This window comes from Hyalella azteca, unplaced genomic scaffold, assembly GCF_000764305.2.
Source record: "Hyalella azteca isolate HAZT.00-mixed unplaced genomic scaffold, Hazt_2.0.2 contig13331, whole genome shotgun sequence".
NCBI classification, from domain to species: Eukaryota; Metazoa; Arthropoda; class Malacostraca; order Amphipoda; family Hyalellidae; genus Hyalella; species Hyalella azteca.
This window is the reverse complement of record NW_025943257.1, coordinates 391,640-413,329: the sequence shown is the minus strand read 5'-3', so window position 1 is coordinate 413,329 and position 21,690 is coordinate 391,640. Positions and strand designations below refer to the sequence as shown.

Here is a 21,690-nt window from a genome sequence, read left to right as displayed (position 1 = left end):
TTGATTTGCTGCTCGGTACGCGGACAACTACAATGACGACCGTTGCGGATGAAGCTCGTTAGGTGCTTGGGTTATTTTTGTGGTCTGAACTGTTAAATGTAAGTTCTAGCTTCGGACGTCAACGGAATTGAATTTATAGCATAATTGTTTGAAATTTAGTTATTTTGGTTTAGTTCTCTTTGGTAAGAATATACTTTAGTAACGCGTTGAAATCGATGCACAAAGTTGTTAGTGTCATATAGTTTGCGATGAAGGCAAGATAATAATTGAACACTGTTTGATTTTTCTTGAAAATATCCCCTCACTACACCACCGTGTTCCTGAATATAAGACCTGCGAGACAACTTTTAAGCGGTTTATACGAGGAGAGTTGTCGCTTATTAACATTGATTTTATTGCTCATTTTTGACTCGCAAACGAAGTCTCTCATCATTCGTGCGCCTCCGTAAATGGGGAAGTCATCTTGAAGCTCTTCGAGAGATAAGTGTGTCCATTATCTTGGACGCGCACTGATTACGGGGGGCAGCCGGCCGTGCTGGGTCAGCGCTACGGCGCTCTATCTAACAAGACGATGTGTCGCATCGCTAGACCAACACTCGCTAGTTTCGATTTAAGAAACTAGTGTTCAAGAACGCTCCTGCTAGTGCTCTCCACTACCTTCAATGCGACATTCAATTCAACGCTTCACTATTGTTGAGGCAAAAATCTGACGAACAAATAGAGGAATATTTGAGACTGCTCTCTCTTGATCATGGAATCTTTCTCGTTGTGCCTCGTAAAGAAATTTCTCAAATTCGATCGAAAATTTACTGCAAACTTTTAGTCTTCTTCAACGAGGAGTAACATTTAAACGGTCTTTTCTAAAACGGAACGGAAATGGTCGGATACTTAATTATGTCGGCATCTCATTCGACGAATTGATGCATGCACGTTGTTGAAGAAGAAATATTTTCGTTTTGAATCGAGACATTAGAATACTAGTAGGAAGGACAACTATCTTTAATAGGAAACATTTTGTTTTCATGCACTTCATGGTCAAGTTTGCTTGCACTTTGTACAAGTAAGTTTGACAGGAGTGACTAATTTGTACAATATATGTATACTCGTACAAAAGTGCCGAGCAAGTGCACATGCGAGCTATCGCAGTGTGTAAGATTCCTTTTGGATAGCTCGAGTTCTCAAAATCCTAAGATTTGTAGATTCCAATTTCCAAACATGTTGTCAGTAATGATAAGACATAGAATCTTATTCTTTGTAATGCGCTCGCGGCGCAAATTGTTGGATATTTTAATCATTCCTATGTTCCCGTGTAAATTTCTATGAGTTTTTAAACTAATATTTTTGAATGTGGAAATTATGTGTGGTCTCCGACCCCGTGTCAGCACATTTTTCAGAACGCGTCGTAGCTTGGTTCTTATTAATTATGCAAATTAAAAATGTACACCCAAAAATTCATGGTGAGCCAATAAAATTATTCGATTTTATCATGAGGTCCGAAACGTTTTTGTCCCTGTAAGCAAGACCATTGACTGGTATAACTAATTTTGATATGTTTTCCTAAAAAATATTTCGTGCAAGACGAAGATTTCTCGTTTCACTAGAAACTAACGTTAAAAAAAAATCTTGCTCTTCCGTGTAAACAAGCGTTTCTATTTCTTTCATTATTATTTTATTTAAACGGTCAAAGCTGACCTATCCTGACTGGATGGTAAGAACGAGCGAGGAAGATAGACTATGGTACTTCTATACATGATCATGCTTCTTCACCAGTATGTTGAAAAGCGCCTTCTATCTCAGGGAATGACGGTTTCTTTCCTCTGGCCTTACAGCGACAGCGTAGTGAGTAACGCGATTATTTTTCTATGATTGTGATCGGTCGTTTGAAGTTGCAAGATAAAAAATATTTAGTTTAAAAGTTTTGTGAGGCAATGTGCAGGAGTTGAAGTTTAAGTGGCAGCACGATATTTGAATCTGCTATGGGTTAACTCAAGGAATAAAATAAATTCAGAATGCATTCCTTTCTAAATTCATAATAAATTCCTTTCCTTTCAGATTAAATTCTTGTTTTCGACTTAATTCATTGTGAATATTTCTAGTTGATTTAGGTTTTCTTCCAAGAGAATATGCACCTAATTTTGCCCTAAAATTTTTAGCATTTAATACTATTCGACGAAATATTATGCATTAGATCCGATAAATTGTGACGTTGCTGTAGTGACGCGAAGGCAGGGGAGTTGGTTGCATACATGAACCATTGCGTCCACTAGAGCCATCATTGTCGTAGTAGCGGCCGCGACAGGAGGTTGTGTGTGTGTCGGTCCGTGGCGGCAAAGGTAGTGGTGGTGCGAGAGCTCGGCTTTAGCGATCACTTCTCTCACCTGTGCTCTGAATTTCCTGTGTATACGGCAGATCTCGGCGCTGATTGAACGATGATGTGTGTGACCGTACAATTTTGCCGATCCTAAATATTTTTCAAAAAGTTTAACTTTTTGTTTCTCTTTTAAAATTGACGCTTTTGCCTTGAAAACATATGCAGGGTTGGTGATTTTTCCGAGTTTAATATTCTTAGTGTGAGCCATAAACAGTCTCAGGAACTGCCTACGTGAGATACTTACTGCCCTCGAAGTTTGGACGGCTGGACGTCGGTTGAACTTCGGATGCATATTTGTAGACGCAATCTTGGTGTAAAACTTGCAAAATTGAACTGTTGCGGAAGCTTTTGGCCTTAAGATTTTTCAGTTGCGAACATGTGAGCTTGACGTCTCCGGAGATTGATGGTAACCGCTGATGGCCTTGCCAGAACTTCTGAAAGAACTTCAGGCCAGATGTGGGATCCTGCACGAGAGGCTCGATACAAATGCAGACGTTTTTACAGGCCCTCAGTTCATTACTTGCAAATAAATATACGTACAGCGCAATCAAATAGAAAAGTTTGTAATTTTTCTCTGGAAATCTATTAAGTTTTTTAAATAGATGAAAATTTAAATTTAAAACGATGATGTGAGAACTTGTTTCAAACTTGTTTTAGTTTTAAGAGATCTTATTTAAGACGGGAATTTCAGGAATTTAATTCATTTGACTTGAAATATCTATCTTTTAGTCATGAACCTTTCAATGTAGTCACTGTTTTTTGTTCGTATTTATTATCAAACCAGGTAGAAGCTAAAAGGATTTTGAAAATGATTTATGGTTGCCTAATGAAATTTCCGGCAATTTATTTTGATGATTTATTTGCGTCTGAAATTTATATACATTCTAAATCATGCTACTTTTTTGCTTGAGAGCAGTCACGTGGCGAAGCAGTTGAAATACTTTCTATACAACATACTTTCTTATGTGTACTTCGTTTGGATTTTTAAATACCGTGGGCAGGCAAATCGCATAACAAACTCTTGCTTCACGATTGATGGCCTCAGGGAGTTTATTTTAACCGAAAAGCAGTGACGTTCTTTGCTCCTCTAGTTTTCTGCTTGGCTCATAATTCTTGCGGTTCAATGTACGCCTGATACCGCGACCTTTTATCCAGATTAGTTTTTGCGGGGTCCTTTCTAGGCAACACTCTAAAGCGCTTCAATAAGAACAAAAATTGAACGGAAATATAAAGAGATCTTCTAAAATATCAAATTTTTATTCACGAGTAAATTCGTAAATCTGAGTCACCGGTATGGTTCAGCAAGGAACACTTACAGGCTCAAGCGTATTGTTAAAAAAATTAATTAATTTCCTCCAATACGACGAGAACGAGATAGGGAGAGTGGGAGTGCTTTCTGTTGTTGCGCGTCGAATAGAATAATGTTCGTTCCGTAATAAATTCTGGCTGACAAATGGATATATTACCTAGGGAGGAGCACGGGCGATGACCGCTAACACGAAGTGCCTTTCAAACTTTCGCCCGGCCGTGGCTTAACATTTGGGCTCCGGGGAGACACTAACGCAAATTGAAGCTATGTGAACTGCTAATGCCAGTTGTGAGTTTGCAGCTTTTTTCATTCAGAAATATACATTATTTTTCGAGTTTCCTGTACAAGAAAGGACCATCTTAACACGAGTTCATGCAAGTTGCGCGAGAAAGTTGAAAAAATTACGTCTAACGTATTGATGAAACATTTTAGGTGATCGTCTACAAGAACAAAACAATTTTAATTAAACGTAAAATAATAGATACAAATTGGGTAGAAAAGCTGAAAGTAATATTATTATTTACTTAATCTAAAGGTAACTCAAATTTTTCATTAAAGTACAAAGAGGCATAGTACATCAAATTTAAGTTCACAACGCGCTACGGATGTTCGTTCGTTTCCACTTGTGTTGCGTAATATTTCCTCGTTTAAACATTCTCTTGACACCTAGCAAACGTTTAATTCATGTTGGCGGGAATAATCTTAAATCGCGTAAGCTTCAACAAATATTTATTCTGATAGATAGACTACGGTGTATTCAACACACATGAGGTTGGCTAAATGCTAAATATTAAACCTTATGCCAGACCTAGATTTGTACAGTGCCGGTTTATACTGTGGCACCTTTACTTTGAGGTCCAACTGTGTTGATTCTTCAATTTTCTCCATCTAACAAAAAATTTTCAACGGAAAAAAGGATATTAATACTTTTTTATTAAATTTTCCCAGGTGGCTCGGAAAATATTAAGAATTCACTGACTTTATATAGTGTCTATTTGAGACCGAGAACATGGTTTTGAAAACATTTTCAATGAGGTGAGGTATCTACTTGTAAATAAATTGAAAAGTTTCATAGATCGAGAACTTATCTCATTCTCTAAGAAAAAATCATTCAGAGTGTATATTTGTGATGCAAATATGCAGAAAAATTCAACTCGTTAAGTAAACTTGTACTTGAACGCATAATCGCCGAGTATGAATCACTCACGCGCCCCCAAGAGCATCCTGGTGAGCACTGCAGCTCCGAAGCCGCGACGGTCATGCGCAGAAGTTTGCAAGTGAGTCGAAAATGGCTAAATAAAATGATTAATGTTTTCGTTTTCTCCGGCTATCTTCGATCTCAAGAACGTCAAATTTCTAAATTATCACACAGTCTATTTTGTTGAAAAATCAATTTATATGTTTAATATTTTGGTTAATATAGTTGCCTCCTGATATTTGTTTACGATCAGCATTAATAAAAACATCAGTAAAATGATAAAAAAGACTACAAGCCTAGCGCTGGCTTTTGCTTTTTGTTTTTGCTTGATTTTTTTTACACCTTAGCCAACTTTTGGCTGTAAATTCTCGACTTCACCTCATCGAGGTGGCAGTACATTAATATTTACTCTAAATGAAAGTCATTGCGGTTCTCAATTTTCTTAGGGCCATTTTCTGGTCGATGTGTGAAGTGATATTTGTATAAAAAATTTTTGGATCATCATTAATAAATTTATCCAAAAGAACTGCAACTACAGTTTTATTTTGAAAAGTTATTGTAACCTCTCCTGTTTAATTTGAAAACTAACTTGATTATTTGTCGAATTGAACAAGTCGAAATTAAGTAATGATGAAAAAAATATGCTCAATTAATTGCAAAATAGAATACTGTTCATTAGGATTTTTGGATTTTTGATATGCTACAGTTACGCTGTGAAACATTTCTACTATAATTTTAACAATGCCAATAATATAATAAGAGGATAATAAATACATTGCCAATAATTTTCATGTAATGCATAATACTATCCATCCTAAATGAACAGCAATAATTAGAACAAATGAATGAAATAATTAGGACAAATGAATGAAAATGAACAACAAGAGGTTGAGAGTATTGATATCCAACAGTCATATCTCTAAAGAAAAATACTTCTCCCAATTCCAAGCCATGATCTATATTTCTCTCGTGTGTCTTGCCTTATAGCAATTGTTCTGTTATTAATTACAAGCAGCATCACATTACTAGGCTTGCGTGTTTACTGCACGCAGGGCCTTCTTGGTCCAACAAAAACTTGCCTCCAGTCCTCATCCATCACGTCTGACGGGGCTTGCCAAATATGTCGAGGGTGGCACGCCAGTCTTTCCTTAGTTTCATATTTGCGCTGCTGATCGCCCTTCAGCAGACGCTTGGTAAATAAGAGGCCCAGCGTTCTCATCAGTGGCGTCCTTTTGCGTCGCTGCCGGGCTGAGTTAACGTCACCGCTACATTCTTCGACGCAAACTTCTAGATAATGTTTCAGATTATCTATTCTATTTAAATAAATTCTATTTAGTTGAATGCAAATTACTCGAGCTTGATATTTTTAAACTTGTATATCGGTGAAAACGATTTGTTTTGGCGTTGTGAGGCATTTTGATCGAATAAAATACATAAGTAGAAAATTTGTTTAGGCATCAAAGTGTTTTGCTCTATATACTATGATTTTGAACGAATAAATGCTAGATTTTTACATCGAAATTTGAGTTTCGTTTTGGAAGAGTTATTGGTAATTACAATTTTCATCCAAAACTTTGAAATTATATTAGTCGCCAAGCATTTTCATTTCTTCACGGAAAAGATAACGATAGCAGGATGTTTGATAATAGAATAGGTCCGGCGGGCCTCATTTTTGGTGGCCTATAACGAGATTAGACTTCAACAAGGCTATTATGATTGCAGCCTCGGCTAAACTAATGCTTTCTAACGCTGCGTTTCGTACATGCCTGTTTAGCTTGTCGAGACGTTACATGTATGTAGATGGTCTTGTCTTTGTGGCTGTCTGCAATTTTAGCATTCGTATAATACGTGTTTGTAGGTAGTTGTGGTATTGTCAAATAATATTAGATTTCAGGGCAAAAATTGCATGGTTGTCTCATTTGCACCTATCAGAATACTAGATTTTTGCTATGTTTGGTCAGAACTGCGATAATTGTTTCCACAAATGATGTTCATTTAAGACATCACTTGCATTGCAGCACTTGAGTTGCCAGGATCAGCAGCAACAAAACTTCCAGCAATGTGCTTATCACTGCAATGACCACATTTACCATGCATTGTGCACATATCTATGTTGTATTGGTGGTCTTGCCCTCACCCTGCCGTGACCTATACTTACCATGCTCAGATCTGTGTAGTAGTGGCGATCTTGTCCGTACCGTCAGTGATCCGCATTTACTATGCAAAGATCTTTACTGTATTGGTGGTCTTGCCCTCGCCCTGCAGTGACGGAAATGAAACTCCGTTCGTCTCCCGGGCGCGCGTCACCGCCGTCTTCTGACCAGCAGCGGCCGTTGCCATAATTGCAGGCCTGAACATCGTTCGGCAATTACCCGTAATGGCAGCGGTGCGTGTGGGCAGTTTTTAGCCTAGACCTCTTGCAGCTGTCTCAGCAATTTTCTGTGATGATTTGTTTTAGTGACACGTGATTTGTGGATATGGCAGTCTTCGTGACAAGAATATTTTCTGAATGATGCGATGCAGTTTTGCTGCAAGGGTTTCTTGCTGCTCTACCTTGTTTATGCTGACATATATAATTGTGCCCCGTTTAAGTTATGATGAGGAAAATAGTGAAGGCCAGCTGAATTAAACATATAATTTTTCTTTCATTGAGTCTATTCTTGTTGATCTTTCCTTTTTATAATTTCACAATTTTCAGCCCAATTACCAAATTTTTCGCCGACAAATGAGTCGAATGTGGCATCAGGCGCCACCGCCATCTTGGGTAATTATCAGCGCATTTTGGTGCAACAGCCACGGTAACGGCTTGACATAAAACAAGGAAATATTTCTGTCGTGACGCGATTTATATTTTTGTCAAATGCTAGAATAATTCTCAATTAACCATTTATCATTCATTTATTTAAATAATTTTCATTCTATAATCATTATCAGACTTGGTAAGGAAAATAAGCGCATTATTAACATCTGGTAAATGTACGGTAAAATCTTTAAACCAAGGTTATAACCCCAGGCTATTGATATTTTTTCATGAAAAATATATCCTCACCGCAAAAAAAACCTGGTATCTTTGAACCACCTTCTAAAAGTTCATTCATGATTTTAGTTTGATTTATGTTCTCATCAACAAACCTATTAGTTTTCCTTTATAGGTAAATACGTTTTTCTTTATAGTTCACTCGCGACGGTTCGTACTGTTCGTAGCCAACAAGTTTAACGTCTGTAACATGATATGATCAGTATCAGGCTACTTGTAGGCTTGTTGTGCGACAACTTAACCTCCTTTTTGGAAACGCCATCATTTTCTCAACAAGATAATAGATTGCTCGGAATGGGAGACAGAAATTACAGCTAGCACATTAATCGGGGTTGTTATTTGAATGAAGGCGCTCGTTTGGAGTGCCATTAAGCTGCCCAAATGCAGGTTTTACGAGACCTAATGCATCTTTCTCCGTGCCAACTTCGTTCACTTGCTAGATTGCTTCTTGCTCAGACATTGTAGGTCAGTTTTATTATTCGGTGAGTCGAGATCAATCGGTTGAATCGTGTCTTTTGAACATGTTTAAATGCAATACCTATCATTTTAAAATGATGACAACCCTTAATATATTATAATCATTGAATTTCAGACAAAGAAATATCGAAGTGATTTCAACCATCGTGTATGGTTTGCATAGAGGGCGGCCTAAGTCTAGCTGTAATCGAGTGGTTCCTTTTGAAAACAAATAAAATCGTTCTGAGAATGAATAAAAGGAAAACAATTTTTTGACTGCAATGCTGTTGCATCGTGAAAACTCAGAAATCAGAATATCGCCGTAAGGTTTCCGTCAAAATCAATCTTCGTGGAGCGGATTCAAGGGATAAACATATATTCACAACAGTTGTTGTTGTTGTGTTGTTGTGAACAATCTGTCAAGAATTTCATTGAAATGTACGGGGGATATTGTATTGACGCGACTCAAGTGCACAAATTAATTACCAAAATCATATGGTAACTGAAAACGAATTTTTAACAGCTTTTGAAAAATTAATCTGTCGACCTGAAATGCATGTAAATTTTTCTGTAGCTTTAACGATGACAAAATTTTTTCATAATAAATTTGGTTTCAATATCATCCAACATCTTCGCAATGTTGGAGTAGAGAGATGCTGCAGCCTTGGGCGCGGTTATGATGCTCTCATAACCGACCAGCTATTGATCGACATAAGAAAGTTACGAACAAACCCAAACTTGCGATGCCTTAGACGAAAACTTTTGTCGGCTAAGCTTTTGAGTTTGGTAAAGCAAGACTACCTAACGTATTTGTAGAGACATGATCGCATTATCATGACGCATAGGTTGACTTATTGGAAGCTGCATGAGCTGGTCAGTGCTGAAGCTCTCATTAAAATGGCTTAAAATAATATTATTCGGATATATTTCTTATTATATGCGTGCCATGAAGAATAATCGTGGGTTTAGTTATGTTTACAGTCACGACCAACATTTTTTCATTGAACAGCTTTAGTGACTTATCATTATTATGAGGTCACGAGTTTTCCATAAATTGTAACAATATTATTTGAGAAGTCCACGGTAAAGTGAAAACATATTTAACTATCTCGACGTTAACGTAAATTTAGGTTTTAATAAAAGTTTCGTACCTGAAAGTTCTTATCCCTTTGAAACAACTGAAGTATATTTGTAGACACCTGCTTTTCTTCAAAATCAGTTTTTAGTGTCCTAATATTACAGAGATTTCTTGTGATTGATTTGATTTGGGGAAAGATTTATCTTTTTAACTATTATTCGTGTGACAAGTCTCTACGTGAATAATAGAATAATAGGAGAATAATTTTTTATTGCTTACTTAGTGTGAATTGCGTGAATGACTGATAGAAGAAGTCGCGAATGCTGAATTATCAATTGTGTGGCCACGTATTTCATTTGATGACCTATTTTTGTTAGCACAATCCCAGCTTCTTTTATGTGCAGTTCAAAGAGCATAGGAAGCGGCAAATACGGCCGCTTAACTTGAGAATATTTCGTTCTCTTGCATTTACAAAAGAAGAAAACAGCTTTCAATGTGCGCTCTCTCTGCCACCGGCATGAGGCAAACTCCTCCATCTTTTGGACGCGATGAAAATGCTGCTTTATTTGTCTGCTGGTGAGGGGAAAGTGGCGGGGGGGGGATATTTGCCTCGAGAGTGTTTGTTTTGTCACATTTTTTTGTACTGAATTCAATATCATTTTTTGTGTGCATGGAATACTTGTCGAGTCACTAGTTTTCATGGGAGTTAATGCCAATCTTATATGCTTAGAATTAACTGATTAATTTAGTTTACAATGAAACTACTTCTATACATTTAGTTGACCATCTGTCGTGTTGCGCATATTTTAGCTGGAAAAAGAAATTGGAGCTCGTTTGCATTTCTCCGTCCAGTGAGGCTGCGTTTGACAGATTCGCTCGAATGTCCTCAGAGATTTGAAGACCGTGCAGATGTAAAGCCTCTCCAGCGCAAGCGGCAAGCGTCTGCAATAAATTGTACGCGCATTCACTCGTGCGCTCCGTCGTTTGAATCAATTGTCGCGGGAAGTGGAAAAATCGATCATTCCGCACCAGCAGCTGCCGTCTCCTACCTGAGCCATTGTATCATTTTCACCTCCATGTGTTTGATCGCGTAGTTGAACCATACACTGACCGACAAAACAAATTTTGTCATTTTGAGGATAAACTATTGTTTCAATGCAAAGAATTAAACATTTTCATGAATTGCTGCGATTTTGTATTCATAAAGTCGGGTAGGCTTTGAATTCAGTGACCTGAATAATGACCATCCACTTTAAAAAATGACTGAAATTCAACACCTCATACCGAGATCTATCGTCAAACACATTCCAAACCAGCCATGTAATAACTACAGTAGAATAAATATCTGCTTAGGATTTCTGACTACTATCTCTTTGACAAGATATTGATGGTTTTTGAGGTTGAAGAGATCTTTTGAGCTTCATTTATTGATGGTTTTCATTTCGACAATTAAATCGTTTTCAGTGTCGTCACAGGGACATCACGACTCTCAAGACCTGCGCTAATTAGTGTGCTGCTGAGGTCTATTCCTGAGGGCAAGAGAAGCTTGGTTATTTCTAAACCAACGAGACAATTTTTCTTATTGTTCCACAGAGCAGGTAGAAATGAGTAGCCATATAACGGCTTATGCGGATGCTGCCTTGCAAATGTGCTCGGTCTCTTTAGTCGCGCCATTCATGAATGAACGTTGCTTGTGATTTCCAGTTCGGGATGCAACTAGTCGATGAAAAGTTTCTTGCCCCGAGAGATTCGTGTTTATGTCAAGTATAAAATGCACGATGGTTAAAACATTTTAATACCGTACACTCGTACATGAGTGTAGACCGGGCGACTTAAATTCCCATTCAAGTATCATTAGCGTATTCAACGCGCTGACATAAAGTAAATAATGGCTCTCGTCATAATGGCCCGAATTCAGTTTTATGGCAAATTTATAAATTATGTTATTTGAAATGACTGTTAAAATGAATTGAACGTAACTGAGCTATTTTACTCGAGCTATTTTACTTCTGCTGTTTCCACATCTAGGCCTGAACTCATACTAGAGAATGAAGTTTTTGTTTTTGAACGTGCGCTGCTGATTGAGAACTCACAAATTAGCTGAAGACTAAGCCTCTAAAAAGCCTGTGTTCAAAAACCTCATCTTGCTTTTCACTTCCAACTTTGGGAGTGGATTGGATTTTTGTGCTATTTTTTTCTAGAAGACTTGGACCTCAGTGAGGATTGCAGATGAGGCATCCGAAAACTTCCTTCTCTTTGAGGCGAAAAAATAAAATCGTAAAAATTTTCAATATTTTGCAAAGTTGACGGATTCAGATTTGGCGAATGTGCCTGTGATACCGTATTTTGCTTAGTTTTAGATTGCAACACGGTTGTTTGGAATTAGAAATGGAACTGAAAAAACATCAGTTTTCAATCAATGCTCAAACTTGTACATAATTAGTAAGAGATCTTTTGAGCTTCATTTTTCTTCTCGGATCATTGATTTGTCTCCAAAATTGTACTGAAAGCAAATAACTGCTCGGTAAAAAGTTATAATGCAGAATTTTAAATTGCTGTTTTACATCTAATGATTGAATTTTATTGCACATGCATTTTTTTATTTTATTTTGTTTTTTTTTTTTTGTGCGAACCATGATAAAATATCAAGTCAGGCACATTTGGCTGTCAAAACCTTTATTATTTTAAATAGCTTCAATAGATCAACCAATTTCAAATTTTAGATAAATTTTTCAAGGAGGCTGAAGTTGGATTGATATTCATACCATCATCAATAAATTGAACATTGTACTTCGTTAACACAATTGAACCATTTCAAGTAATACTAATATTTTAAAGAACAGAATTACATTGTTTTACGACTGAATGAAATATCTTTCGTACAGCACAAATAATATTAAAATAAGTGAATTTACCGTGAACTTAAAGATTTTCAAAATGTATTCAGGAATTCTCTGTATAAGTTGATCTCGGGGAGCAGAAAGAGAGCAGGAAATTCATTGTTTGTAAATAGATTCGACACGGACGATAAAAATGTATAAAGTGGCGTTCCCTGGAGGGCCAATAAACCTGCTCACTATTGAGGCTCCCATCCATAATTCAGAGGCCTCTTAAACCGGGTCCTGTGCCAAGCTGCAGGACAGAACGGATAGGTGAAGCTCCGGCTTTTATCCTGTGGTGGAAGCCTCATTCATGACGTAGACCAGCAGCTTCATGCCGGCTTATTCTTTCCTCTATTTCAGGGAGATCCTAACACTGCATATGCTTTGCTATGCATATTATTAAATCAAATTACAGTTATCAAAGTGCGAATTTTATACCTGCTCGCTTGATGTAATAGTATGAAATCTTGGAACAAAGCAATGCTTTGTTTATACTAAATGTATCATTCCTATAGAAATGGACGATAAGTATTTAGGCCAGTTTACCTCGAGAGCCAATGAAGTCATTCCTGTTTTCACTGAATGCTATTTTTATTATACCTAATTTTTTGTCTCTCAATGGATATGAACCTTGAAACGCAGAATTCTGAGTTGAATTTTCAAACAAATTACCAATAATTTTGTCCTTGTCCCTGAGGCTTGATTGTCAAAATTTCCGATCTGTGACTGATTCTTCATTCACGAACGCGTAAAATACGTATTCTTAAAATACGTATTCTAGGCTGTTTTCCTCTAAGATTTTGCCACGTTTGCAGTTTGTAGGAACTTTATAGAAGTGAGCGTCTCGTGGTGACTGCTCGACAAGCCCGATTTGGGCTGTAGACCTGCAATCATTCCTGGTTTTATCAGCAAACGGCGACAGGCCCGAGTTTCCTGGTCGACAGCATTTGACGTGCTTCTGACATCAATATATGCATGAGACGAGCGAGGGCCTGAGAAATGTTCTAATAAGCATTGGAAAACCGCGATAACTTATCGTAAAATTATCGGAGCTTTTATTTAGGGTATTTTCAACCATACCATAAATAGCATAGAGGAAATATTCGTACTTTCTGGGGAAAAATATTATTCTAAATATTTTACTTGGTTTTATGTGCATGATAGCAAATTTATTGGATTGAATATGCCATGAAACAAAGATAAATGCCCTTATAATTTAAAGAATATTGAAACGTATGGGTCCTGCTCTTTTCGTTGGTTTTTGAAGGAAATTCAGAAAGTTGAACAACGTAAGCTGAAAAATTTTCTGATATTGCGCGCAAGTGTTTTGACGACTTCCCAAGGAAAGCCCTCGCTCTGATGATAACCGCTTTAAAGTCATTTTGTGGGCCATTCTTGTTTATGATGCAATATTGCGGAAGACCATTAATTCCCTGCACGATCTCCGGCCCGGTAAAATGATATTGCCCAACTTTTGATGCCGGCGTCAGTCAAATAATTCCTTCCCATAGATAATATTGTGCTTAAATGATACATATATAAGAAAAAAATACTGAACTAAACGAAATGTGATTTAAAATGTTTTGTGGGCCGGTTATTATAAAGGAATTCACATTATTATTGCCGGACATTCTGATTTATTATTAAAAATGTGAATAGTAATACCGTATATTTTTGGCTGAAGGAGTGAAGCGAAAAAACAGCTGCGAACATCTCAAGTATTATGATCGATGCTTAAATAAAAAAATCATTAAGAAACTTGCTGACTAAAGAATTCTAACTCTGCCAACAAATAATTTCCATTATTCTCCTTTAGTCAATTAACATGCGATTTTCGCATGCTTCAATTTTGGTCTTGAATTTCTTTATGAATATATGATGGAGTACTGGGGTCGTTTGCTTTGTTGATTTATACAGTAAAATTTCTCAATTTGTTCTACTTGATCCACTTTGGGCACCAGTTCTACGAAGATAATAAGACGCAGCCACAGCGCTACATGAGTGCTCATTTCTTAATGAAACGACGGCAAGGTCGCTTCTGTTCTAAACCATAAACGGTGTTACACGACATCAATGTAGATGAATTCAGCACTTTTCCTGCTGATGCAATTGAAAAGTACATCGCCATGAACCAGTTGAGGAAACTTGGGAATGAGAAAACGCTGCTTAATCAAGTCCATTCTATTAAAAAAATGATAAATCATCTTCTCGAAACGACTTTTGTAACAGGAGTCCGTTTTTCATCTTTCTTAAGTCCGAGTTATATATATTACTCGACTTAGATTTAGATAGTAAGTAAAAAGTATGCTTCGTATAATTTCTCCTTTTTGCCACTTTCGAAAAATATTACAGACTGCGATAGTGCTTGAACGAAGTCTGAGAGAAACATGTCACTGGACAACAGTCGAAAAATTTACCTTACACAGGAACACCGGTTTTAAATTCTTATTCATATCATGTGTTTTACTTTAATACAAACATGCATAGTTGACTGAGAGATAAGTTTCTCATATTTATTTTTCATTATCTTGAAGCCTTTGAACTCAAGTGCCGACCTTAAGGGCTCCGAATTGGGTAAGTTTCAAAGGAGACTCGACGAGGTCCAGAGCTAAGTAAGCACATACTCATTCTCCCACAATGGCATTTTCTTGGGGGCGGATAAGCTAAAGCTTGGAGTAAATTGCTTCGCAATTTAAGATGTTTTTGCTCTCAGAGTTACTCTCGCGGAATTCCGCGGCTGCAGAAATTTAAGGAAGCCTGTGCGAGTCTTCGTTTCTTTTTGTTTCGGACAATATTTTCGGAGTAAGTTATTTGTGATCAGCATTACACAAAAGGCTCTACTAAATTCACTCAAAAGGAAATAAATAGAGCTCATTCTAAAAATGAACGATGAAAGGGGGGAAATTAATTTAATTTAATGATTTTCCATTTTATAGTTTGGAATCTCGAACCTGGGTATGTAAGTATTTATTTTCAGTCTATATCTTCGATAATTGAATGTTTTCTAATAACAAGCCTAAAATTCCAATATTCCATACATGAGATGAATTATTGCCCATTTTCTTATAATTACGTTGAAAATACGTGGCTGGAGATTACGTGATGCAAAATTGAGTACAAATCCTTGGCTATAACATAAAAAATGGCCTGACCGCAGCTATTTCCTTGCATGCAATTATGAGTTCAGCGGTTAAAAAAGCTTGTATAAAATAAGACGGGCAATCATAAAAAGGTTTTCCACAATCTGGTTGCTACAATTTTGTTTAGAAAAAATAATTTTTTGAGGCTGCGGATTTTAATGAAAGCGTGTGAGTAATAACATCTGGCGCTAGGGGGTTCCAGCACCTGATTTAATCCAGTGTTTGTAAATTTGCAAACTTTATTGCCAGGGACTACCATAACTACGTGCTGTAGCTCATCGTTTTTGAAGAAAAATTTCCACAAGACGGCAGAAGTAAGCGGGAGTCTTACCCTCACTTACCCTCTCATATGCATTATTGCCGTTCGGGGAATGAGGGTTCAAGATACTCTTAAGGTAACTACGCAGTGTTTATTTTGCTCGCACGAATGTAACGAAATGTGGAAAAAGATGTTTCTTGTATCCAATTTAGGAACTGAAGAATATTTCTTGCTTACTGATAAATTGGACTTGAAGTTCTTTCCTCCTAATGGGTTCTCGTAAAACAAGTCGAGATCAATGCTAAAACAAATACTCGAGCTTTTTTTAGCCCTTCATATACAGTATTTATGAAAATCGCAGTCAGGTACATCTTACATTTTCAATGCATTTCAGACTTGAGCTCAAGATTTTAAATTCTGTTCCTTCGATGGAATTAACGTGTTGCAATTACTCAAAAACTGACGCAACTAATTTTTTCAATTTGAAATACTTGCTCAAGTTTTGTAACAAGGATGAAGAAAATATAAGGATAAATTTCGCGGGAGGGCCACTAATGTCAATTACGCCATTACGAAAAGTTATTGGGACAAGCCTTGTTAGAGACGATAAACACATCTTACATCCGTGCATGAAATAAAACCTTGATTCTTAACATTCGATTAAATTCAATTTCCTTTCGAACATTCTTTAAGTTCCAACATTTCATTCTTCCTCACAGCCACCTACGGATACGGAACTCTAGTTACTGGAGTTCCGTATCTGCCGGCCGTGCAGGGTGGTTGAAATCTGTCTTTGAATTGCACAATCCGTTGGTTGAAATCTACGTGATGCGTGAAAGCTTGCAAGTTGATGAGGATCTCTCTCAGTTTATGGGGTATTTGAACACCTTATCGTCAGCGTGGCCCAAGTCGCTTTATTGTGCTCATGCTTATCTTTGCTGTAGGCTATCTGTGCTCATGGTATCTCAGCTGGTATCTGTGCTCATGTTCGGTGTTCAGTGACCAGCTGAACTGTTCGGTGACTCAAATATCGTACACAATATGACTGTGTTTATTGACACGTTTGCGCTTATTTGAGCCCGGTGGAACTTATAGGGTACATTGCTGAACACACCTCATTTGCATGCTCATTAAGCTGCTGTGCTGCTGAGCGTCAACGAGATTTAAACTTTCTGCCCAGCGTTCAAGAAAGAAGAAAAGGATACAATGAACTGAAAGCTGAGTGTAGCTGCCTGAACATCGAGAGCGTGGATCGCAAATACAAAGTGTATTTATGTTATAGTCTTGAAGGCATATTTTTAGCAATTTAATTGCATGACCTAATTTGAGAACATTACACAGACGCCCGTGAAAGAATTCGAGAATGCCGTGGACTGAATTATTGCGCTAACTCATTAGGTGACTTTAACTCGCCTGCGGAGTGAGTGTCGGTGTCTATCAATGTCTAACTTCATAATTAATCATGCATTTTACCGTTGGCAAGTATGCTAGAAGGGAAAGTAGCCTTTGCAATCGTGTGCTATAAGTCAGATGAGCTGGAGCTCTCCCTAGATTACAAATATAAGGCCATCATGTCGGTACCCCAAATTACAGTCATCGCAAGTCGATTAGTTCGAGGAAAGTCAATTCGCTGTTCTATGATATGGTAGGTGTAAAATGTTGTGACCGTAGTAAGTTGATGTGACCGACGTAAAGTGACTCGGCGGTCGAGAGTTGATGTGGCCGTCGTAAGTTGTCCAGGCACATCACCTGCTGTCTGCGATTAACTGTGCTCGCGAAGTCGCTACGCTAGGAGTGTCGTTCGTTGCCTAGAGCTCCCAGACTCAGCAACTATGCCCAACCTCCAACCTAGCTTCCGGCTATATCGGCTAGGAGAGACGGGGTATCTGTTGAGGAGAGACGGAGGAGATACAAAGAGGAGAGACGGGGTATCTGTTGAGGTATGGCCGTGATGAGTCGGGCACGAAGTAAGCCAATCCAATGTGACAAGGTTAGCTTGGTCTATACAGCTCCTTAGCTTTGAGGTTAAATTAGTAGTTATCAAGGCTATACTCTCTCCCTTCTGCACTATGAATCATTATTTTTACTTTAGCCTACTTCACAAGACGCAGTAATTTTTGAAAACGATAAACCAATGAATGTGGCAATTGAATGCATTTGCATTTGATTACTAAACGATTTCGAGTTTATAAAACGTAGAACAAACCGAAAGATTTATATTTATTTAAAATGTTCTGCACTCGGCTTTCTCAATTAATAATTTTTTCTTCTGAAGATCTCATTCTGTCTTAGCTCAAAAGAAATAAATGCACCTACATGGAGCCAGATTCGCCTGTTTACCCGCAGATGACAGCCTTCGTTTTTTTTCTTATGAAGCATCGCTGCAAATAACGGTGGGACTTTCTTCAGGAAACCTCGGCGGTCCAAAGTTGGTCCATAAATTTCCATCTTGGTTATGTATGCTTCATCGGCAGTCGTGTATAGACCACGACTCGCCGCATTGAAATATTGACGGTACTATATAGAGCCCGAAATATTCCTCGCTAAAGAGGAGTTTCTCATTATTGCTGGAGCAAAGAGGCAACTTGCCTGGCTGTCTCATGCGTTCTTTATTGCTCTGCTGGGCCTAAGAATCCTCTAAGTGTACAGCTAAATGTTCAAAATCCTTCCCCCGGACAAACTTGGACGTATTTTTTTCGCTTCCTCAAGCTGAACGTTTTTGCGGTATGGTGCAGGAATTTGCTTTAGCCTCTTTCTCAGTTCTGTTCAAACTGAAGTGAAGTTTGTTACTTGAAGACTGAAATATGTTTTTTTTTCAGGAAAACTTTTGCTTGACTGTTTTTTCCGAAACTGGCAAGGTTGTCTAGTGCAGAAGCTAGAAATAATTGAAGGTAAAACTGCGGGTGCGAATAAAAACTAGAGCAGGTGCAGCATAACTTGCACAACAAATTTCGCACATGATGGTTTATCGGAAACAAAGCTTGTTTAGTTCCATGAATGCGGGCGAAAATATTGATGCTTACATCACTGAAAAATTATCATGCATTCAACTAAAATCACTTTCACTAATTATTGTCATTGACAACATCCGTTAACATAATATTTGTTACCAAGCTCAATTTAAAATTCTGACACAATTATCCTGTTCAGTCGTCCGTAAGTACTTCATTAGGACTGCGCTTCAAATTGCCCAACTTTCGGGACAGTTGTTATTGCCAGGACTTGTTTGAACTCTCCACTGTTGGTACTATACAGCGGAGTAACTGTGTTAATTCCCCAAAATTGTTATGCGGGAAAATTGTTATAAGTCTTCAGAACATAGCAAATAAGGCCCACAATAGTTGGACGTTGACGAAAATATTTTTGACAATACAAGTGAAATCTAATTAGGAAGCTAAAAAATATCAATGTTCCAAAATACGTGAACATTGTGTTGGTAGATGCCTCGTACTCGATTATCATGCAGATAATTTTGAAGACAAAATCAAATTATATATGGTTTTGTAGAAAATCATAAATATATTGCAATCTCGTTTCTTAGATCCGAAATTACTTTTGATTTTGTACGATTATATCAATTCTGTGACCATACAACTATAATTTTTAGTTTAAAGAAGCGTGTAACTAGGTTTATTCTCCACATAAAATTCAATTCTGCGCAATAATTCTGTATACTTTCCATGTTTACGGTGGTAACTCTCGCGTGTGGTAACTTTTCCACCTATATTTCTATAAGTTTTATGTGAGGTACTTTCTTACCTACCTATTGCAGGACTGTCCATAATACTGAGCAAACTTGCCTCAGTTAAAGCCAGCCCCCAAATTCTACCGCCAAATCATGTCATGAAGCCCATAGGTTGTTAAAGTTGAAAAGCAAGGACTGCCATAGAGTAGCTGATAATGCTGTGATTAGCCTAAAAGCATCCGTGGCTGCAGCTCGTCGCCACAGTCCTGAGCTTTCGTAGCTAACAGCGAGTCGATGTCTGTAACAGCGAATTTATGATGGGGCCCTGCAGACTGCGGGCCGCAGATAAGCAGAACATCGGTGACAAAATAAGCTTTTTAGGGACTTTCGCGGTGCTCGATCTCAGGGTCTGATATTCGTGGCCCTGAGCGGATCAGTTTGATGGCGGCCGTCTCATTTGCAAGGATGTGCTTATCCTCGCTCAGCTTGCGTGCGACGAAGCTTTACGTCCGTCGTCCGCGGTCCTGACACACGAATTGTGTGTATCATCATTTGCTTGGCAACTGAGATGATTCGACTTGAGTTCTATGAATTCTTCATGGATTCCCTCTTGAAATTAGTGATGAATTTTTTATCCATTACTCCATTCCGAAATAGAGATGTTAGCGGATATTTCAGTTGTTCTTGGGGTATGAAGGCTCACGGCTCACGTAGCCAGAACATGTGTATAATATATACGTGTATACCATTTGTCGTCATGCCAGGTCCATCACTCGTCATAGCTCCCCGTGACGCTGCTAATGGATGCGATGAGACGAGCTATTCATGCAAGGTATCATCAATTATATGCGACTTATTCATCCCTGCACGTGGTCTCACTCTTGCCATCATGTCCATTTGTTCATTTTGCTTCGTTTTATTCATGGATAAGTTAGAATCTCATGTCACTTTTAATTATTTCGGCAATCAAGATGTATTGCATCTCTTCAAAACATAAATGAAAAATGTAACCTGCAATAATTTCAAGAACTTTTTCGAGGTATGCTCTCTCATATACCGTCGCCAAATTTATGACAGCAAATGGTTCGAAAAAAAAAAAATTCTCTCTCCCTTTATTGTATTGAGATTAATTATGATCGCGAGAAATGATGATTTGCAATTTGCTTGCCATGTTCGCAGGAGGACCTCTACGCAAAAACATTTCTGAAATCCCAAATTCGTGTAAATTGACCTATTCACAATGAGACTATTTTTAGTTCGGTTGCTATGGCTAACATTTATGTGATAGTAATGTCAAGTTAAAAGATCGGGAATGCCATTCAGTACTTTTACTTTGAACTTGCATAGCCCTGCAATTAATTTTTAACTGAAAATTTCAAAAAGCTTCCGAGACAAACGACCAGGATTAATGTCAAAACTTGTTACAACTTTCATATGCAAGTTTCCAGCGTAACTGTTGCTATATCTTGACTGGAACACTAATAACCTGTGTTTGTGCCGACAGGTCGATATGGCGGGCGTTGTTGCTGGGGCAGATCGCATCCCTGCTCATCTGCGTCACCGCGGCCTGCTGCCACCTCCTCAACAACAACTATCACCGACAGCTGCCTGCTGGTATTTCCTTTAATACGTCATGCAAGTATTTATTTTTACACTTCATACAAATAATAATTTTTACTCACCATGCAAGTATTTATTTTTACATGTCATGCAAGTATTTATTTTTACACGTCATGTCATGCAAGTATTTACTTTTACACATCATACAAATATAAATTTTTACTCACCATGCAAATATTTATTTTTACATGTCATGCAAGTATATATTTTTACACGACATGCAAGTATTTACTTTTAAACATCATACAAATATTAATTTTTACTCACCATGCAAGTATTTATTCTTACACGTTATGCAAGTATTTATTTTTACACTTCATGCAAGTATTTATTTTTACACTTCAAACAAGTATTTATGTTTTTTTACACGTCAATCAATAATTATTCATTATTACATATCATACGAGAAGTTATTTATTTAAATATATGCATTGTTATATCCAAAGAAGCCCAACTGATAGTGGATTCAGAATGGTAAAAGTTTCTCTTATATGTTTCTCTTATAATCTAAAGTATTGCTTAGACAATGGAGTACTCTTGCATAATCAAAACCCGATATCGGATAGATAATTTAATTTAAAAAATGTATTTTCCAAGAAAACACTGCTGTAACTGTGTGCAAATTTGTATTTTTATGCAATTGCAAAATTTTTTA

The 21,690-nt window shown here is 37.5% G+C and overlaps 1 protein-coding gene across 3 annotated transcripts in view; it reads left to right on the top strand.

The window, feature by feature from the left end:
* Nucleotides 1-21,690, top strand: part of LOC108681696 (solute carrier family 35 member F2) — a 70,224-nt gene that overhangs the window by 31,366 nt on the left and 17,168 nt on the right. For 2 of the 3 annotated variants that reach the window (XM_018170756.2, XM_047883613.1), the window contains exon 2: nt 20,920-21,029. In XM_018170756.2, coding sequence (XP_018026245.1) covers nt 20,920-21,029 — 110 coding nt within the window. Of the gene's footprint in view, nt 1-4,633; nt 4,958-20,919; nt 21,030-21,690 lie in introns of those variants that run through there. The other variant, XM_047883614.1, reaches the window with a different exon arrangement.